The sequence below is a fragment of the Protopterus annectens genome, chromosome 7.part0 (assembly GCF_019279795.1).
Source record: "Protopterus annectens isolate FY-2018-M chromosome 7.part0, PAN1.0, whole genome shotgun sequence".
NCBI classification, from domain to species: domain Eukaryota; kingdom Metazoa; phylum Chordata; order Ceratodontiformes; family Protopteridae; genus Protopterus; species Protopterus annectens.
The window spans coordinates 1,254,589,951-1,254,612,344 of record NC_056739.1 but is presented as its reverse complement, the minus strand read 5'-3'; the positions used below and the strand labels follow the sequence as shown (position 1 = coordinate 1,254,612,344).

The 22,394-nt window shown below is 45.7% G+C and overlaps 2 protein-coding genes across 3 annotated transcripts in view; one reads left to right on the top strand and one right to left on the bottom strand.

The window, feature by feature from the left end:
* The window catches only part of LCTL (lactase like), a 499,576-nt gene extending 486,123 nt beyond the window's left edge, over window positions 1–13,453 (top strand). For both annotated transcript variants that reach the window (XM_044077870.1, XM_044077869.1), the window contains exon 13: window positions 13,057–13,453. In XM_044077870.1, the coding sequence (XP_043933805.1) occupies window positions 13,057–13,172 (116 nt within the window). In that variant the 3' untranslated portion in view covers window positions 13,173–13,453. The remainder of the gene's footprint in view (window positions 1–13,056) is intronic.
* The window catches only part of ZWILCH (zwilch kinetochore protein), a 1,326,642-nt gene that overhangs the window by 48,700 nt on the left and 1,255,548 nt on the right, over window positions 1–22,394 (bottom strand). The window contains exon 18 of the mRNA XM_044077868.1: window positions 13,508–13,629. Within this exon, the coding sequence (XP_043933803.1) occupies window positions 13,541–13,629 (89 nt within the window). The 3' untranslated portion in view covers window positions 13,508–13,540. The remainder of the gene's footprint in view (window positions 1–13,507; window positions 13,630–22,394) is intronic.

The following is a 22,394-nucleotide window of genomic DNA, read 5'->3' as shown; positions in this document are numbered from 1 at the left end:
CTTTTGCAATTCCAAACCGAGACTTATGAGAGCCAATGTAGTTCTTCACTGCTGAAGATGTATTATTCCTTCTGCTCTGGCAGTTACTTCATCCACTTTCTGACACTATGTAATGTCAGGAGACTAACACAAAAAAGACAAGTTCATGAGGTATTGCTGCAAAATGAATCTTATGGAATGTTTATGTACCACAGAACATGCTAATCGAAATCAGATCCAATTTGTAATGGGAACTGAAGGTATGTGAATTGGCCCATGTCGCTGCTGCGCAAATATTGTCCAAAGGTACCCTGGACCAAAAAGCAGCAGAAGTCGCCATGGACCTGGTAGAGTGAGCCTTAGCTATACCAGGAGGTGATAAACCTTTTGCTTTGTAAGCATGTGAAATGCAAAGAGTGATCCATCTGGCTAAAGAAACTTTAGAAATAGCTTTTCCCATAAATGCTTTGGAAAAAAAAACAAACTGATCAGTCTTGCGGAAAGACTTCGTTCTACGAAGATAAAAACAAAGTTGTCTATGAACATCCAACAAATGGAGTTTGTATTCACCTTTATTTTGAAAGTTGGGAAAGAAAATGGGCAGATTAATGGCCTGGTTTATGTTTGCTTCAGATGCCACTTTAGGTAAGAAGGAAGTGTTAGTACGGAGGGAAACCCTGTCCTTATGGAAGACCAAATAGGGAGGCACGGCAGACACAGTTTGAAGCTCAGAAACTCTCCTAGCCGAAGTGATGGCTACTAGGAAAGCTGTCTTCCAGGACAAAAATTTTAAGTCCACCGAAGCTGCGGGTTCAAAAGGAGGGGCTACCAATGCCTGTAAAACAAATGTAAGGTCCCAAGGAAGTACAGAATCCTTGACATGGGGCCGTAGCAGAAAAGTACCTTTGAGAAAAGCCTTACACAGCCTAGAGGAGGCTAAGGCCATGTTGTCTTCGCCAACGTGAAAACTGGAAATGGCTGCCAATTGTACTTTCACTGTGGAGGAACTAGCTCCTTGTTGAAAGATACCAGACAGGAAGTCCAACATCACTGGAACAGGAGCTGTAAAGGGATCTATTTCTCTCTGTGAAGCCCAAATGGAAAAGCGCTTCCATTTACTGCAATATAGTTTTCTAGTGGAATCTTTAAGAGAGGCCACTCGAATCGATTTGACCTGGGATTAAAGACTGGGAGTCCTGGCAATTAACGGAACTGGAGCAACCAAGCTTTTAGCTTGAGGCTGCCCAGATCGGGTGGACGTGTCCCCGACGGATGGGAAATTAGATCCGGGCAGGGATCCAGAACCCACGGGGCAGCTAATAGATGGAACCAAAGGAATGGGAACCAAACCAGACGAGGCCAGAACAGGACAATGAGGATCCCTTTGCACCGTAGTCGGCAAGCTTTCTGAAGAAACTTCTGAATGAGTGGCAATGGGGGATAAGCATACAGAAGCCCGGGGGGCCAAGCATGGACTAGAGAGTCTCTGGGGACTTCCCCTGGTGAGGGAATCAGAGCAAAGAACTTGCTGCACTTTGCGTTGGAAGGAGATGCGAAGAGATCGCAGCAAGGCTGACCCCATGCCAGGAAAATTTCCTCCGCTACTGACTGTTTCAGAGACCACTCGTAGAGCATCAGAATGGCCCAGCTCAATCTGTCCGCTAAAATGTTGGAACTCCCTGGGAGGTGCGTGGCTATCAGAAACCGACTGGTGGAAATCGCCCATTCCCACACTCTCATGGCCTCGCGACATAGAGGGTAGGATCTGGTTCCCCCCTGCTTGTTGATATATCAGACGACCGACATGTTGTCTGACTGAATTGCAATCGATCCAAGAGGGAGGACTGTGTGAAAGGCTTCCAACACTAAAAGCACTGCCCTCATCTCTAGAACATTTATGTGCAAAGTGGTCTCTGTCTGAGACCACGTGCCTTGGACTGTCCTTCCCAAACAGTGCCCTCCCACCCGAGTTAGGAGGCGTCTGTGGTCACTGTGGTTTGAACTGAGTGTGACGCAAATGGGTGTCCTGTTGATATCTCCAGTGAAGTTAACCACCAAAGAAGAGATGCCCTGCAGACGTGACTGATCTTGATTGGAAATTCCATGGGTAGGTCTAGCCAGGACCACTGGACAGCCAGAGTCCATTGAAGAACCTGCATGTGACGGCATGCATACGGGAGAATAGATGTGGTGGTAGCCATGGAGCCCAGAGCCCGAAGAACCTCGCTCGCCTCTGAAGACTGGGAGTTCGCTATCTGAGCTATGTGGCCCCTAAGATGTAGAATCCTGTCTGGAGTTAGGAATACCTTCATCTGCAAAGTGTCTAACCGTACCCCAATGAAGTCTAGAATTTGTTCTGGCTGCAAATGGGATTTGTGAACATTGACTGTAATTCCCAGTAAGTCTGCTAACCGAATGAAATAATCTCGGGCCAGACACAAGTGATGCTTGTGCGCAGCGAAAAGCCAGTCATCTGAATACCCTGAAGCCTCACGTGGGCCGCTACAACTGCCATTACCTTGGTGAACACCCTGGGGGCTGTGGTGAGAACAAAGGGTAGGGCCCTGAACTGAAAGTGACCGTCTCCCAGCTGGAAGCGCAGAAACCTCCTGGAGCTTCTGTGTATTTTGATGTGGTAGTAAGCATCCTGAAGGTCTAACGAGCACATCCAGTCGGACTCTCGGAGATAAGGTAGAATGGACTGTAGAGTGACCATCCGGAATTTCTGTTTTGCTACCGACAGGTTTAGAATGGGCCTGAGGTCCCCTGTCTTTTTTGGCACCAAAAAGAACCTTGAGAAGATGCCTAATCCGGACTGATCGGGGGAACCTTTTCAATGGCTCATTTGATGAGCAGCTTTGAAACCTCTAGAGCTGCGGCCTCCCTGTGAGCGGGTGGAACATCCGGTAGGTGTTTTGTAATGTTTGGAGGGGCAATGAAAGGAACAGAGTAACCTCTTCAATTATCTGAAGAACCCAGCGATCTGTCTTAATGGACTCCCATGCCGCTGGGTGTAAGGACAATCGTCCCCCGACTGCCTCCAGAGTAGGACAGTCGGGCAACCCCACAGGGCTGCTGACCGGGTCTATCAGAAAAGGGTTCCCTAGACCCGAAATTCCTGGGACCCCCTCTACCTCTGGGTCGATGTCGATCTTGTCCCCCTCTGCATCTGGGGGAATAGCTCTCCTGAGAATCCCGGGAAAACAGATTTTCGGAACCACATCATCTTCTGCCCTCTGATTCCTAGAGAAGGACCGCAGAGGGTTAGAGAAGCGGACTACGACGGCAGACAAAGTCTTCCCGTCCTTTTCGCTCTGGACCAGTGTGTCATGCACTGTCTTCCCAAAGAGGGAAGAGCCATCGTAGGGAGTGTTGATAAACGACGCCTTGAAAGGGTCCGCAAACTGACACAATCTGAGCCAGGCATGACGCCTCATGGCTATGCCTGTCCCAGCCACTCTAGCTGCTCCTTCCGTAGCGTGGGAAAGAAGCCACATAGATATATTTGAGACCAACTTCAGGGTAAACATTTTTGCTGAAAACAGCTGTTTGTCCTGCGGCGATAAAGACTCTGGGGGGCGACTCAGCGAATTCCGAAGGAAGGTCTCGCTGAAGTCGAATCACATGTGCCAAATAATTCAGTGCACGGATAGAAAAAGTCGCTGAAGAGTATACGCGCTTCCCAAATCTATCCACCGACCTGGACTCCTTGTCTGGAGGGTGGACTAAGGAACTCTCCTATGCTAGATCCTTTGTGGCCGCCGTGACCAACATAGCATCAACTGGGGCTACTTTCGACCAGGGTTGTCTATCCGAAGGAGGAGATAAGACCTTGTCAGGACGTTTGGGGATTGGCTCTACGGTGTCGGGCTCCTTCCATGCCCTCATGGTGATGAGGTCCACCAAGGGGTATGCTGGTGGGAACACCCAGGAAGTAGATGGGCCCGTGCCAAAGGCCTCCAGGAACACTGACTCATCCCCAGAAGATTTTGGGGCTGACCAACCACCCCTCTGGCAGAGAATTTCCATAATTTCTCCGAAGGAGACGTCTTCGGGAGGTGACCTGGGGGAACCTTCTCCTTCATCTAAGTCAGTGTCAGTGGTGAGGGACTCAGGGGAGTCCAAGTGCCTCCTTTTACACTTACGCTTGAGGTGGCCCTCTTCAGTGGGACTTTCGGAAGGGGATCCGCGAGCCGCAGGGGTTTCCTCGGGGAAAATTACCTGGGGATCCTCTGGCACAGGTGGTCCCTGAGACAGGATGAAGGGAGTCATCACCAAATCCAGGGGGGCCTGGGTGGTATCCATGGGAATGGGCTGGGGTCTCAATCTCCACCACTTCGAAGGCCGAAGGAGAAGTCCTCCCTGGATCCGAAGCGGGGACCGGAGCCAAAGGCAGGGTAGTCTGAGGTCCGAGGGAACCTGTCGGGTCTGAAAGCATCGGAGCCGAAGAATCCATTCCCCCAGGTCCGACTCCCTGTCCGTGGCTCCGAGTCACTCGGATCCGAGCAAGTTGGCTCCGAGGAACTCAAGGTAACACCCGGAGTCGAGGTTGGAGGAACCGTCGGCGCCGAGCTACCAGCTCCAAAAAACCTCGGATCCAAAAGCCCTGAAGCCGAAGCACGGATCGGGGAAGGAGAGATGGGGTGGAAAAGAGGCATGGAGGTCGCCCCTCCAGAGGGAGAGGGACCTGGCAAGACTCCCATCTGAATTTGGGTCTGAAGAAATCTCCGCATCATCCTGTCCATATCCATTTCCGATAGGCTCCGAGTTGACCTCGAAGAGGCCACAGATTCTGATCTGGCTGGTCTGCGCAGAGGGGTGGAGGGCCTCGGGTCCGAAAGTTCCAACGGCTCCGGTGAGAAACGCGGTGACAGGAGCCGAGGAGAAACAGGCCTCATGGTCTTGGATGGAGGGCTGAGAAAGAGCTCCCTTGTCTGGGGATCTGTTTTGATGCCTGTCTTTCTTTTTCTCCCTTTCTTCTCTGCATCTTTCCTTTTCCTTCTCTTTATCTTTGTCAGCCTCGCTGACTGAAGATCTGTTCTTAGAGGACCCATCGCCAGACGAAGAGGGAGGTTGAGTCCCTGTCTGGGGAGGTGCACTAGCGACAGAGGCAGAATCCAGCATAACAACTAGGAGAAGGCCTTTGGTAACTAGCTTGGCCTTACGATCCCTAAGGGACCTGGGGTTGAAGCCTGAACAGATAGCACACTGGGTGGATAAATGTGTCACTCCTAGACATATCACACAGAGTGTGACCATCAGCAGGGGAAAGCTTATGGCCACACTCTGTACATTCTTTTTGAATAAAGGCTTTGGCTGATCAGCCATAGTCCTGCACTCAAAGGTAAGGGTACTACCTTCTCACAAAAAAACACACACACACAGGTAGGGGAAGGGCAGGCCTGAGAACTATTCTACTACCAAAAAAACTTTTTTTTTTTTTTTACACTAAAGACCAACGGGTTACTACAGAAGGGGAGGAAGGGTAAGCCTACACAAGCACACTAGATATAAACAAAAGTTTCCACTTACTATCCCATTTTAGCTCAGAACAAAGGAGACCACAATGCACATTACTGGCGCGGCAAACAAGATCTGGGGAAGATAGGAGATGGTAGGGCATTATGGGTAAGGGGAGGAGCTCGGAGCAGATGCTAGAAAAAAGTTGCCAGCTCGGATCCGATACGGATCTGTATACCCACAGGTTGCAGATAAAATGAAGTTAACTACTTCAGATATAATGTCTTCTCCCTAAACACAGCAAGGAAACACACAACTACTCAGTGTTCATAAAAATGTGAACCTTCTTCAAGTAAAACCTGGGTAAGCAATACAAGTCCCTCCTGTACTCTAGATTTTACCTGCATAAAATACACACACACTCACATATGTGTGTCTATCTATACATATATATATATATATATATATATATATATATATATATATATATATGACGCACTATATAAATTTATATCTAGATGAATAATTCTGAAACCATTTCCAGAGGAAAATGTAGTTTAATCCTAATGCAGTCTATCTTGGTGAAAGGACCACATAGGTTTCTTTATGGATAAAAGCCCGCAGCTCATATATGCTGTAAGCTGAGTTGATGGCCACAAACAGGCAAAAATATTTACAAAAACCACAAGAAATAAGATCTTAGCTACCCAAGTGGAAATACAAAATGTGGAATGGGGTGGGTGTGCCTTCCTAGCTAGACTCAGTGTCAAGTGTTGGAAAGACATTTAATACCCCTGCAAAAGGAAGCAAGATAAAATTCAAGAGTGCATAAAAAAAGCAGGATATCAGAAGAGTAAATCTCAACAATTTCTCACTGCCAAAGGCTTCAAAGTCAGATCAAATGTTTTCTGAGTTAAAGTGAAACTGTTCATGTAAATGACATTTTTTAATTAGATTTATATTTTGCTGCTGCTATTTTGGATTTTAACCAAATGATCTGAAAAGTAGAGGGTTTTTTTAATGTTTAACATACTTTTACAGACACTCACTTGTAGATAAAAGAAAGATTAAATGTGTTAAGGTCAATTTATTTATTTGTTTATAGACAAGTGAACTTTTCAGTCACAACCTGTATTCCTAGGAGTAGATATACAAAATAATGAACAAAAATGCAGCAAACAAAATTTAGAGTGGAAACTTGAACACAACAGGCAAAAAAGAAGTTATATACTCACCATAACGTTCCATCTGAGTAGGTACTTCATTTTTCTGCAACCTGTGGGTATCGGATCCGACTTCGGATCCGAGCCGGCAGCTTTCCAAGCTACAAGATCCGAGCTCCTAGCTCCTCCCCCCTACCCATAATCCCCTGCTACCTGCTGTATTACCTCAGATCAACTTTTTGCCTTATCACCCAACTAACAACCTCGAGAGAGGAATACACCGTATCTAATCTCCTGACAAGAAACTTACAGGTGACCAGAAAATCCCGAAAAGGTTCGGGGGATGGCAGGGATGGTCGGTTGCAGACAAATGAAGTACCTACTCAGATGGAACGTTATGGTGAGTACATAACTTCTTTATCTGAAGTAGTTACTTCATTTGTCTGCAACCTGTGGGACAGAGTCCCCAGCTACTCAAGAAAAACCTGGGTGGCCTTTACGGAAGGATATTCCGAAGCACCGCTGAGCCAAAAGAAGCCCTGCCTCTCAAAATCATATCTAGTTTATAATGAGAAATGAACGTATGAGAAGAGGACCAAGTAGCTGCTGAACATATGTCGTCCAAGGGAGCCATAGACCTTGTAGAATGAGCGCGAATTCCAATAGGGGCTGGTTTGCCGGACGATATGTACCCGTGAATTATGCGCTGACAGATCCAATTTGCTACGGTCACTTTGGAAATGGCTTTACCCATAGCTGATTTTGCAAAGGATACAAACAACTGGTCCAACTTGCGAAAATCTTTAGTTCTGTGCAAGTAGAAATGTAGTTGTCTGTGCACATCCAGTTTGTGCAACTTGTATTCCCCTTTGTTCTGAAAATTTGGGAAGAACACTGGTAAATTTATTGATTGATTAATATTTGACTCTGAAGCCACCTGAGGTAAGAAAGATGGGTTAGTCCTGAGGGACACTCTATCCTTGTGAAAAATAAGGTAAGGAGGTTTCATACACAGAGCTTGAAGTTCTGAAACCCTCTTGGCCGAAGTAATAGCCACTAAGAAGGCCGTTTTCCACGACAAGAACTTTACCGGAACCAAGGCCGCAGGCTCAAAGAGTGGACTTGCTAGGGCTTGTAAGACTAAGGTCAAATCCCATGGGGGCACCACAGTCTTCACAGGTGGCTTCAAAAGAAAGATGCCCCGCAAGAAAGTTTTGCATAATTTTGTAAATGCCAAGGACCCTAAGCCATCACCTACATGAAAATGGGAGATGGCTGCCAACTGCACCTTAACCGTAGAAGCACTTGCTCCCTGCCCAAAAATCAGCGACAGGAAGTCCAGAATCATTGGAATAGGAACGGTAAATGGGTCCAGGCCCTTGTCTTTAGCCCAGATGGAGAAACGTTTCCATTTACTATTGAAAAGTTTTCTGGTAGACGGCTTATGAGCCGCGACCAGTATGGCCTTAACAGGAGAAGAGATACCGGGAGTCCTAGCCATCATTGGAACTGATCAACCAAGCCGTAAGTTTGAGGTTCACCAGGTTCGAGGTTTGGCAACCCGCAGGATGCGAGATCAGGTCTGGAATGGGATCCAGAATCCATGGAGGAGCCAGACTGCGAGACCGCAGATAAGGGAACCAGATCTGTAGAGGACAGAATGGGGCTATGAGGATAACTCTGCTCCCCAACCGACAGGCTTTCTGTATGAACTTTATCATAAGCGGGAGGGGGGGATAAGCATAAAGGAGACCGGGAGGTCAAGCATGAACTAGAGCGTCTCTGGGATTCTCCCCTTTGGGGGTAAGTATTGAGAAGAACTCGCTGCATTTTGTATTTAATGGAGAAGCAAAAAGATCGCAGCGAGGCGAACCCCATTTGCGGAAGATCTGCTTCACAACAGATGAATTGAGACCCCACTCGTAAGGAGTGAGAAGTACTCGACTCAGTTTGTCCGCTAATATGTTGGACCGACCCGGAATGTGCGTTGCTACCAGAAACCGATTGGTGGATATTGCCCATTCCCAAATTCTCATAGCCTCTCGACAAAGGGGATAAGACCTGGTTCCTCCCTGTTTATGTACCAGACTACTGACATATTGTCCGTCTGGATTGCAATAGTCCCCAGAGGGAGAAGGTCGTGGAGAGCTTGCAACGCCAAAAGCACCGCCCTCATCTCTAGGACATTGATATGCAAAGCGGTCTCTAGGGACGTCCACGTGCCTTGGACGGATCTGCCTGAACAATGCCCCCCCCCACCCGAGGTGAGAAGCGTCCGTGGTCAACGTGGCTTGGGGCGGGGGGATCACAAAGGGCCTCCCTTCTCTGAGTTCCCACGTGTGGAGCCACCAAAGAAGGGAGTCCTTGCAAACTCTGCTCAGTGGTATCGGAGTGTCCAATGGGTGGAGTGATAGGGACCACTGAACTTGCAGGGTCCACTGCAATATCCTCATTCACAGGCGTGCGTGAAGGGAGAGACCGATCGCTGCCGCCATAGACCCTAGTGCCCTCAGGACTAACTCCGCCGGTGGGGCAGTACTCTGAAGAAGGGCTAATACTTGATATGACAAGCTGCTCAGCCTGTCTGAAGTTAGGGTAGCTCGAGAGATACGGGTATCCAACCTGGCCCCTATGAATTCCAGGACTTGAACGGGGCACAGAGAGGATTTCTGCAGAATTACTGAGATGCCTAAGTTGTGGGCAAGAGTCAGAGCGTAATCTCTTGTCACGCAGAGTTGATGCCTTTTGGCGGCAGTGAGGAGCCAGTCGTCTAGGTACGGAAAGACCTGAATGCCCTGAAGTCTCAGGTGGGCTACAACCACTGCCATGACTTTGGTGAACACCCTGGGGGCTGAGGTGAGGCCGAACGGAAGAACCCTGAACTGATGATGACTGGCCCCCAGCCGGAAGCGGAGAAACCTTCTGGATCGTCTGTCCATCAAAATGTGGTAGTACGCATCCTTGAGGTCTATAGAGCACATCCAGTTGTTCTCCCGCAGAAGGGGGAGAATTGATTGGAGGGTGACCATCCGGAATTTTTCCTTGGGAATGAATAGGTTCAGAGTGGAAAGGTCTAAGTTGGGTCTTAGGTCCCCCACTTTCTTTGGCACCAAAAAGAACCTGGAGTAATAACCCAATCCGGACTGATCTGGGGGGGAACGGGCTGGATGGCTCTTTTTTCTAGCAACTTCGATACTTCTGAAGCCACTGCCTCCCTCTGATCAGATGGTACATCGGGGAGGCGTCTGGTCTTGGAGGGAAGGTTTATGAAGGGGATGTAATGACCTCTGGATATGATATGGAGCACCAATCGATCTGTCGTAAGGGACTTCCAATTTGACAGGTGCTCCGTCAAACGCCCCCCCCCCCAACTGCCTCCAGAGAAGAACAGTCGGGTAAGCCCTCAGGGCTGCTGCGCGGGTCTGTCTGAGAAAGGTTCTCTAGACCCGAAGTTACGCGGTCCCCCTCTGCCTCTGGGCCGGCGTCCACCTTGTCCTCCTCTGTCTCTAGAGGACGAGGGGTCTAAAGCTGGATGGGATTGCTGAGACTTGCGGAACCACAGCTTCTTTTGTCCCCTCTAATTCCTAGAAAAGGATCGTTGGGGATTAGAGACGCGGACTCCGACGGCAGACAGCGTCTTCCCATCCTTTTCGCTTTGGACCAGCGTATCGCGAACGGTCTTGCCGGAAAGCAAAGATCCGTCAAAGGGCGCGTTCACGAAGGATGCCTTGAAGGGATCCACGAAGTCGCAAAGACGGAGCCAGGCGTGACGTCGCAAGACGACCCCGGCTCCGCTGGTCCTAGCGGCTCCCTCCATTGCATGGGAGAGAAGCCGCATGGACGTTTTAGAAATGGATTTTAGAGTGGCCATCCGAGTCGAAAAAACATTCTTGTCTCAGACCGACATGGACTCCAGGGAGGCTGCAGCGTATTCCTTAATCAAGTCTTGCTGTAGCCTAATGGTATGTGCCATATAGTTCAGCGCCCTTATCGAGAAGGTCACTGAAGCAAACATCCGCTTCCCAATGCGGCCCAGTGCTCGAGATTCCTTATCTGGCGGGTGGACCGAAGAACTCTCCTGTGCGAGTTCTTTCTTGGTGGCAGGCGCCACCAACATGGCATCAACGGGAGATCCCTTGTCCCAAGACTGCCTATCTGTAGGGGGGCTAAGGACTTTATCAGGACATCTAGGAATTGGCTCCACGGTGTCGGGCTCCTTCCACGCCATGGTAGTAATTAAGTCTACCAGGGGGTCAGTCGGAGGGGACACCTAGGAGGTAGATGGGCCTGCCTCAAACGCCTCCAGGAACACGGATTCATCCACGAAGGTTTTTGGGCAGACCACCCCCTCTAATACGCAACATTTCCATGATGTCTCCGAAGGAGACATCCTCGGGGGGTGACCTTGGGGAACCTTCCCCTTCATCTAAATCTGTGTCGGTGGTAATGGACTCAGGGGAGTCCAGGTGCCTCCTTTTACACCTACGTTTACGAGGGACCTCCGCGGTGGGGCTATCCGAAGAGGGCTCGTCCACGGGTCCTTGTTCCTCCAAGGGAACTAGCTGGAGGGCTTGAGCAGGCTGTCCTGATGGTCGGATGACAGAGGAAAGACCCACATGCAGGGGGGGTATGGGAGGATCCGAAGCCCGGACCGGGGACCTGGAGGACCTCGACAGTACCCTCTCCACTACCTCAAAAGCCGAAGGAGAACTACTCTCGCCAGGCTCCGAAAGCATCCCCCTCGGCTCTGTGGTAGGGATTGGGGTCGGAGCCGATACAGTTGGCGCCGAGAGAGAGGTGCGCTCCAAACCCAGCGGCGCCGAAGACACACCAACCCCCCGGATCCGACGCTCAGCCCTCGGCCCCGAGAACTCGGATCAGACACGCTCGAGGGTATAGTTGGCAGAGAGATCAGCGCTATCGGCACAGACAAATCCCCGGCTCCGAAAGGGCCCGGATCCGACGACTCCGAGACCCGAAAACGAGTCGGAGAAGGAGTGATCGGAGCAAAAATGGGGGCCGTGCTCCCTTCCAGAGGGGGGGCAGGCAAGAGCACCCCCATCTGCATTTGGGTCTGTATGACTCGACACATCATCCGATCCATGCCCGCTTCGGTGAAGCTTCTGGTCGATCTAGAAGTCGTCGTTAAGGCGGGCCGGGAGGGCGGCCTCGACGACCTCGAGGGAGACTGGTCCTCCTCCTCCAGCGAAAAGCTGGGCAAACGGAGCCGAGAGGGGGAGGATCCAGAGACCCTCGAGGGAGACTTAGTCAGTTTAGATGGCAGGGCTGAGGGTTGAGTCTCAGCCCGCCTTTTATGGGATTTGTGCCCTTCCTTATCCTTGTGCCTCTTCTCTCTGGAGGAAGAGGCACCAGCGTCACCCGTGCTCGAACCCAAAGGGGGAGGTTGAGTCCCGGGCTGAGCAAGGGGCGCAGAAGGCACCGGGGCTGCCGAAGCAGCCTGAGCGGGAGAGGAAGAAGAAGCCAATTCCTGGGGGAGCTTTCCCGCCAGGATCGGCTTATTCTTCCTATCCCTAAGCGCCCAGGGGTTAAAGGCCGCACAAATTTGGCAGGCCATAGATAAATGGGCCACCCCCAGGCATAAAATGCACTGAGTGTGGCCATCAGCCGGTGAAAGCTTATGGCCACACTCAGTACACTTCGAAAAAACGGCTTTGGGCCCTTCAGCCATTTTAAATTCACTCACACACTCACACCCAAACACTAAGGGGGGGAGGGGTGTAACACAGAGGAACAACTAACTATGAGAAAAATTAACTAAACCACCGAAAATAAACTCAGGAGCACTACACACACGTACACTACAACTTCACAAAAACACTTTTTTTTTTTTTTTTTTAATAGAAAAAAGGACTTACAAGTAAACGATCTCACCAAAGCCAGGAGCTCTTCAAAAGATAGCTACTTCAGCCATGGCAAAAAACGATCTGAGGTAATACAGCAGGTAGCAGGGTATTATGGGTACGGGGGAGGAGCTAGGATCTTGTAGCATGGAAAGCTGCCGGCTCAGATCCGATACCCACAGGTTGCAGAGCAAATGAAGTAACTACTTCAGATAGAGTATTGTACATAACACTGTGCAAATGCCTTTAGAATAAATGAATAATGTACAATAATGCAAAGAAATAGATATACAGTGTATATAGTGTGTCTAACACCGTGTTCAGTTATTAAATTTGCAGGCAGAGTTAAGACGACTATTGTATTAGCCACAGTCACAAAAGCATGTGCATTTGGCCGCTTATAGATGCTTTTTAGGGACATTTTGAATTACTGAGTTGCTTGGAGAGTTGTGGCTTCTTTTGGCAGGTGATTCCAAGTTGCAGAACTTTTAATCTTGAAAAGTCTATTTTGCCAATGCAGTTTTGAATGGTTTAATGCATGTATTATAACAGATGATGTTTCACTGTATTCATCTGTAACTTTTTTCTTTCAGATCCCCTGACTACTCACATGGAAATGGTAACAGAAATTGTTATCCCAACTGTATGCACTTTGTGCATACTTCTGAGTGCTGTACTGTTAATGTTTCTCCTTCGAAGGCACAGCTGAAATCTAAATACATGCGTTTTAAGAGGATGTGATGGTGCAAATATCTGCGCTACACTGGGACTAGGCTTATTGATCTTTTTAAATAAGAATTGCTAAACTCTGATCAACTGTTCTCAAGCTTCCTAGTCTGTGTTTAAACCTTCAAATTGCAGCAACAATACTGTCAATGACCCATAAACCCGTTTAGTAACAAAATTCTGCAAGACTGACATGCTGGCAGATTCTGAATGTAAGCTTTGTATAATACCTTCTGTTTACTGCATGAACACTAACATAGTACATTAAATGACTACAGTGATGCTATCTTTTAAAATGTAGCAAGTCTAGAAGTATACCTTTTTCATAAATTATCTTTGTGCTGATAATTATCAGAAATACACTGGACTGCAGCTTATAACTGTTGTGAAATACAGATTTTCTTTGGTGTCTCCACTGACTGTTGTATCAAGAGAAATTTCTGAAACAAAAAATATGATTCATTGTTATTTACAATTTAAAACCCCTTCCATGTTCTTAGCATGCTCTAAGTACTACTACAATGTTATTCATGTACATATGCAACAAATCTTCATAGGAATCTCTAATAAGGTTATATCTATACTGAACTGGCATCAAAATCACAAGAACTTTTTCTGTGCAAATCAAAGGCATACCCAAGCTACTATCGTAAGTACAGGTAAATGCCTGTTTTTCAAGTAAGACAGCAGCCTTGCTTAACCATTCTCTCAAAGAACCACAAGGATGAGGGTAGAATGCTCAGCTTGTAAACAAAGGTGGAATACACTCAGCCAGTTTAAGGCCAAGAGAAGAGAGAATGGGATAACCAGGACACCACAAACAAATTTGGTACATCCCATTCTCTCATTTATATCTTTAAGCAAGATGTCTCTTAACCAGTGACACTTCCTTCACAAGATCACCCTAAGGAACATATCTTAGTCACCCACAAACGAAAACAGAAAAGTTAATTGCCTATAAAACAGCCTTGGTGTATAACTATGTTAGACTGCTTTCCTTCTAGATTCTACATCTAGGCTGCATTAGTTCACAAAAATGTCAACAATAATCTGCGGAGCATTGATAACAGCTGCTGAAGTGTAATATTTTTGAAAGATTAGAGTCAAACATGACTACAATTTTAAGTACATTATGAACTTCCCAGGAGTACCCAGCTTAACTTCCTGGGATGGTGTCATGAGAAGATCCCATGATATATGGTGGTTCCAAAGGAAGACATTTATTTCCTTAGAGGTCACATCTAGTTTATATTGTTTTGCAAAAGTGGGCAAAGAAGCCCAAGATAATGTCACACAAATTCTGTCAGTAAACAATTAACCAAAGAATGCTTTGAAAACAGCCATGGTCCTTGTAGAATCAGCTAATACAGATATTGGAATCAATTTGCAGTACTTCTTATGGAGACGTTTAATGCATTTTGTAATCCATCTTGCAAAAGCAATTTCTGATACCTTCTGCCATAATTTATGGTCTGGTCATAAAACAAAAGCTGATTGTCATTTCTGACTGATTTTGTTTTATACAGATAAAACCTCAATCGTCTATGTACATCCAAACAAATGCACTGGCCAAAATGCATATTATACAAACTACTTAAAAAAAAAAAAAAAAAACATGTTCCACATTGTCCAATCATCCATTTATTAAGGACTTTCATCTGGTACACTGCTATAGACTTCATGAAAATAAGGAATACACAAACAAGTCTCTTTAAATATCTTATTTACTACACATGACCAACACATCACAAGACATGTTACATCCAGAGGTCAAATAAGATTTAAACTTGACAACCAGATAGCATTTAGAGTTAGATATAACATTCTAAAAATCTTTTAATATCTAACTGAATTATTCAGATGTATAATTCAAATATATAATATACCTAATATATTATTTTTTTATTCAAATTTTAGCGGCTATTATTCTTAAATGTGTATTTATTAATTTATAAATTTGGTATATTCTATATCTGAATTACACATCTGTATTATTCAGTTAGATATTTTGCTGCACATTTGTTACATCCAAATACAAAGTGCTCCCTCTGTTTATCTGAGCAATTGAGGACTAGTAGATTGATTTAAAATTCTGTGGCTGCCTAGGGCATGAATGTAGGATTAGTATACAAGAGCATTATATCCTTATAAACAGACTAGAGACTGTCAATGGAAAGCACTTTGCTTCTGATATTTGTTTACATGATAAAGGTACTTCAGCTCTGCCCTAGATGCGGTTTTAAAAGGGGAAAAGGTACATTTTTCCAAAATTACATTAAATGTTTCATAAAGGAATAGAATTCTTAAGAGAAAGTCTGGTGAGGAAGGTTCCTCTTCGGAAGTCATTGCATAATTTCAGAGATATCAAGGAACTGATGAGAAGACTGACAAAAATGTAATATGATAAAAAAAACTAATTTTAATAGAAGAATGTCTTGGACTAGAATAAAAACACTGAGCCAGTTAATCTAATACAAATGGAATGGAAGCTGCAAAGGGGTCCAGATCATGACCACATTCCATTTGTTCTTATACTTTTTCCTCATGTTAAGTCTCTTAGCAGAAGAAAGGATTTGGATAACCCAGGCAGAGTATACAGCATCTCTGGCCATCAATGAAAGTCAAAAAAACAAGCAGTTAACTTGAGGGAGTGAAGGCTGGGATAAGGTAAGCCAGTCAAATGAGACAGAAATGTTCTCCAAGGCCTCAGACACAAGGGCTTCTCCAGACAGAGGCCAAAGCAGAAGGGATCAGATTTGCTGAGGACAAACGTATGACCATTGCTGTTTTGTGAGAGGAAAGAATCTCTTCCCGAGATAGACTGACCATGCACAGGCAAGTGTCTAAGAAACAACACGTGAATGTGATGGTCTCCAGCAAGGACTGCAGTGCTCACTGTAATGTCTATGGATTGGTAGGTGTGGAGTAAAGAATCATGTACCATTAGAAAAATGTCAAGTGTTGGTGCTAATAGCAGCCCATCATCTAGGAAGGGAAACACTTTTGTCTCTTGAAACCAAGGGCAGAGATTTGTTGAACTCCAATGGCCTGCAGTCAGACCAAATGGCATAGCCCCAAAATGGCAATGTTTGTCTTGCAAACCTTTTTGACCAACTAGTTATTTTGATGTGCATATAAGCATCCTAGAGGTCAAAAAAGCAGTCAGTCACCTCTTGGAAGGCAAGGAAGGACTGTTTCTACTGATACTATCCAGACAGTCTATTCTGGGACAATTTTATTTATGGCACTTGGACCATTATCAGTCTGAAATGCTTTATTTTTTTTTGTCAGAGCCAGAAGAATTCTAAATAGTATTCTGACACTATATGAGCTGGTAGGACCTCTTGGATCTCCCTTTCCAATTGGATTGATTAACTCTCGTTTTGCTCCTCTCCTATGACAGGGTAGGGTGGCAGATAATGGCAGGGTGCGTTGTCATGGTGGGTTATGGAAGGGTCTCTGGACAGACACACATTCTGGAAGGAACCATGAGTAAGTACATTAACCCCTCCCAGGCTGCTGGCTCCGTTGCTACTAAGCATTCTATTGAAAACTACATTTGCTTCAGGCTTTTCAGAGTTGTGGCAGACATCCATTCTGGGGTCTGAAAACAAAAAAACAACAGAAGTCAGTCTTCCCATGTCTATCAATTTTCTGAAGTTTCCTGTCACTTGTAGATTGGAGAGGTGAATGTCATTGAAACAAGTGTTCAGAAAAGGTGATTTGAAATCATTGGCCAAATCTGTTAGCTGCAGCCAAGAGTAATGGCCAGTTGTAACACAGGTAGCTGCTACTTGCACGCCCCCCCTTTATCTGTGACATTGTGCACTAGATACATTGACAAGTTCAAGACTGATAAACTTCACTGCTACCTGAAACCAGTTTCTTCTTGAGTTCTGTCTGATCCTGCAGCTGATCCATCTGGTTTAACATCTGCAATATCATGTTGGGCAATGTGGAAGGATACCAGACAGTCTTGGAATGAAGATGCAGACAGATGAAGACAGGTTCAGCACTAAATGAACTAACACTGATATGGCTGATGCTGACTACAGAGCAGACACTGAAGAAAAACAATTTGGCTGAGTGTCAATAGGCATTGAAGACAAGGTTTCTATCCATGTCAGCAAGAACATTTGTTGGATGAACCCCATTTCCCTGACAACTGGCGAGTAAAGATGCACAATGAAGACAAGTCCAAAACAGCAGGGAGCAGAACAAAATTCATGCCTACTCTGGAAAAAGAGGAGGAAGTGATAAGCTCCATTTGGGTCTGTGGAATAGCCATTTTAGAATAGACAATATCCAGGGTAACACTCATAGGAAGAAATGTATCTACTAACCTCATGAATCTTAAAAAGTAAAGTCCAGAGGCGGACAACCTCATCAGCTCTACCTCCAAAGCTATAGACATGCAACTTTATCAAAGAGATTTCCTTTTGCTCTTGCATTCTATCACCAAGGAAATAAGCACAGTTGTGTACACTTACCATAAATGTAGATGTTCGAGTGTATTCACTGTTGCAGTCCTTACAAAATGGGTTATCCGGCTCCCGGTAGCCCACAGACGGCCAGAATACCAAAGTCCTTGGTATATGATGTCGGCTGCCCTCAGTTTAGGCCTGATGTCAGGACATCAGGTACAAGGGAAGGCAGCCAATGCCATTTCCTCAGTTTTTCTTGCCTTAACTGTCAGGAGTCCCCCAAAAAAGGTTAGACCAGGAAAAGAAAATCAAGTCTGTGCCCTAGGAAAAAAGGAGGGATGGAAGGGGGGAAACCAGGACTGCAACAGTGAATACACTCTAACATCTACATTTATGGCAAGTGTACACAACTGTACTATGCTCATAGTGTTTCACTGTTGCAGTCCTTACAAAATGGGTTATTTCCAAAACCTAGGAAAAAAAAAAACAAAAGGGAGGAGGAACACCCACTGTTTGAGGGTTGGTAAGGATGCCCTGCAACACTGCAGTGGCAAAACCAGCCCTGGACTTAGAAAACAAGGGTAAATTGTAATGTTTAGTGAAAGTGCAGACAGAAGTTCATGTAGCTGCTTCCAGTATGTCCCTAGTAGGTACACCTCTTAAAAAAGCTGCTGAGATAGAGGCTGCCCTAGTAGAATGGGTCCTAATACTCTGAGGAGGAACCTTGCCATGCTGTAAGTAACAAAAGTGAATACACTGAGCAATCCACTTAGAAATAGTCTGTTTAGAAATAGCTTTGCCCTGAGCTCCAGGAGCAAAACTGACCAACAACTGAGCTGACTTTCGAAAAGATTTAGTCCTGTCCAGGTAAAATCTAAGCTGTCTATGCACATCCAGGGAATGCAGTAACCTTTCCCCTTTATTCTGAGGATTAGGAAATAAGGTAGGCAGGTGGATAGACTGGTTAAGAGTCAGGCTAGAAACCAACTTAGGCATAAAGGATGGATTAGTTAGAAGAGAAACCCGATCCACATGGAAGATGATAAAAGGCGCTACTGCCATTAAGGCCCGCAGCTCAGAAACTCTTCTAGCTGAAGTAATAGCCAAGAGAAAGGCAGTTTTCCAGGAGTGAAACTTCAGGTCTGCTGAGGCAGCTGGTTCAAAAGGAGGCAGAGTAAGTTTCTCAAGTACAAAATTGAGATCCCAAGCAGGAGTGGGTGCCCTTCTGGGAGGCTTTAAATTGCTAGCTCCCCTGAGAACTGTTTTATGAAGGGATGAGAGAAAATGGGATGCTCAAAGGAACAATGAGCAGAAATAGCTGAAGCATGGATTTTGATAGAAGAAAAGGAAAGTCCACCATTAGGCAATCCTGCCAGATAGTCAAGAATAAGAGGAAGAGTAGGTTGAGAAGGGTCTTCCCCTCTAGTCTGCATCCAAATGGAGAATCTTTTCCATTTATCTGCGTAAGATTTCCTAGTGCTAGGCCTCCTGGCCTCACGAAGGACCTCAACCACCTGTTGGGAAAGGTTTAAATTATGAGCCAAGCTGCCAAACGCAGTCTGAAGATGAGGATGCAGAATTTTTCCCCCTTCCTGAACCAAGAGATCTGGTATCAGGGGAAGATGCCAAGGCTGAGACTGCGAGGTAGTGGATACCAATGTTGTCTGGGCTAGTCTGGAGCTATGATGATGGCCCTTATCTTTAACAGCACTCTGGGAAGAAGAGGCAGAGGAGAGAATGTATAGATCGAGAGCTGTACCCAGGGGAAGGACAGAGCATCCACTTTCCAAAGTTATTAACTTTCTCTGACATTCGTTAAAGCAAGAAAAGAGGGTCCCCAATGGGGTACTTATCTGAGGATGTCTTCAACTAAGCAGTCGGAATATAAAAAGAAAGTACTTGGCTGACCGGCACTCGTGCAAAATGCTTCTGCTTCGGGCTCCGCGGCAAGAAAGACTAAGGAAATGGCGTCAGCTGCCTTCCTTTGTACCTGACGTCAGGCCTAAACCGAGGGCAGCCAACATCATATACCATAGACTTTGGTATTCTGGCCGACTGTGGGCTACCGGGAGCTGGATAAACCATTTTGTAAGGACTGCAACAGTGAAACACAATGATCATCAACCATTCATACCTAAAGTGGATTCCCTGATCTTTCTTACCGGTTTCCTGACAAGAACTGGAGAAGCTAAATGATAATGAGCAGACCTCTTTCTTCTAGCTATTTTTCTTCTTTTGGATACTTAATCTGATTTGGAAGGATAAGGATGAAAAAGTCTCCCCATCTTCACATTTTCAACGTAATAAAAATTTAAGGGCAAGTTAATTTTTGTTGTCTGTAAATGTACACTTGTCATAGCCTTCAAGTACTTCACGGTAAACTTCTAAATAATAAGCTCCTATATCATCATCAGCAGCAGCAGCCACCCCCTTTTCCCGATTTTCTACATGGGGTCGGGGAGTCACGTTAAGTGTCGCCATTTCTCTCGATTCAATGTCAAACTCCTGCCTTCTTTGACATTCATATGCCTGACTGTCACAGATGATCTTTCACACAGTCCACCCACTTCTTTGCTAGATGTCCTCATTTCCTCCTACCTTCTTCCTGCCTGTCCCAAATCTTCTTCACCAGATTGTCTTCTGCGTTTCTGCACGTGTCCAAACCACCGTAATCTGTTCTCTTTGATCTTTTCTGCAATTGAAGCTACTTCAGCTTCTGCTCATGTCCTCATGTTTTCTTCTGTCCCAAAGAGTGCATCCTACCACCCTTCTCATGTACTTCATTTCCATCACCTCTAGCTTCTTCATCTGCTCAGCCTTTACTGTCCAGGTTTATGTACCATACAGTAGTACTGGTCGCACCACTGTCTTGTAAACATTACTTTTCAGCTTCTTTGGCATTCTTCTGTCACAGACTACACCTGATACACTACGCCAGTTGGCTGCAGCCCCTCCGATTCTAGCTTTGACCTCTTCATTCAGACTTCCCTTCTCCTCAACCACTCTCCTAGATACTTAAAGCTATTTACCTATTCTACTATCTTCCCTTCTATCTCAGTTGTCAGCTTCTTCTGATTTCCCCAGTTTGCTGCCATTACCACTGTCTTATCTGTACTTAATTTCATCCCATGTGCCTTTAGTTTTGCATTCCATTCCCCTATCTTTTGCTGAAGTTCTTTGCTCAGAGTCTGCCTGTAATGCCACATCATCTGCATACAGCAACTTTGAAGATCTGTCCGCTCCAACCTGTTTGTTACTGTAGTCCATCACCAGTACAGCAGCGGGCTCAGAGCTGAACCCTGGTCTACACCCACTCCCACTGGGAACCCCTTTGTGAGGCCAAACACTGTTTGTACTTAAGTCATTGGGTTCTTGTACATAGCCTGCACTAATTCTACCAGTGTTTCTGTGACTTCAAACCACCATAATACTGCCCAAATCAGCTTTCTTGGGACCTTGTCATATGCTTTCTCTAAGAATGCCCAGTCGGACTCTTACCTCGCCTCTATATTCTTCTCAACTATTTGTCTCAGTTGCAAACATCGGATCAGTTGTGCTGCATCCTGATCTGAATCTGAAATGTTCATCTCCCATCTTAAATGCTACTACTCTGTATATCCGTTTATCATTCACCCTCTTCAGAACTTTCATGCAATAGGATAGGAGTTTGATGCCTCTGTACCGCCCACAGTTGTGGATGTCCTCTTTGTTCTTGTACACTAGTATGGGTATGCTTATTCTCCAGTGACCTGGGACATGTTTTTCTTCTCCACACTGCTGAGTACCCTCAGGAGGCATTTCTCCTCTATCTCACCCAGCATCTTTATCATATCTGCTGTACCCTCATCTGAGCCTGCTGCTTTCCATGACTTCATTTTCCTTAGTGCTGTTCTTACTTCTTCTAGGATGGGTTCTTCTTCTTCACTCATTGTAGGTTGTGTCTGGGGCAGTATAGCTTCTGTGGGTTTTTCTTTATTTAGAAGCTGCTGGAAGTACTCCTTCCATCTGCCTTTGATGTCCTGTGGATTGGTGAGCAAGTTGTTGCTGGCATCCCTTATGAAAGGTGTCTATCTTCTTTACCTTTCTGTCTTTGCCTTGCAACCTGATATAGTTTCTTTGTGCCACCTACTGAGACACTTTCCAGAAGTTGGTAGAGTGCCTGTGATGCCCTATTCTTTGCTATTGCTACTCCTTTCTTAGCCAACCAGTATTCCTTCCTAGCTTGGTCAGCCTTTTTTTATCTCCCACTTTTTCCTGCACTCCTTTCTTTTGATGACTTTCTGGATTTCTGCATTCCACCACCAGCTTTCCTTATGTACCTTATTTCCATACCTGGCTTGGTTACTTATCTGTTCTGTAGTCCTCACACATGCTGTTTTGATGTGCTGCCATTCTTCTTCAACTCCACCTATTTCATCCTCTTCTTGAGGTGCAAGAGCCTTGAGTAATTCCTTGAACTGTTGTATTTTCTTTCCAGTCAACTTCCAAGTCTTCAGCCAGGAATGTTGACAGTAAGCTCCTATATGGTGACAGGATTTTGTGACTTCACTTACAACATTTTTTTTAAATCCTGAATGCTCTGTGATAGAAAGGAAACAAATAATCACACAAGTTCAAAAACAAACACTAACTAGATGATAAAAGTCATCAAGTAAACTAAATGGGAAGAGCCGCTAACAATCCCATATCCAAATACAGAGCTAATGAGAAAGAGAAAACAATGCAGAATTAATCATGGCCTGAAGGAGAGGCTACAAACAGCTGCTTTGTTTAGATTTTAG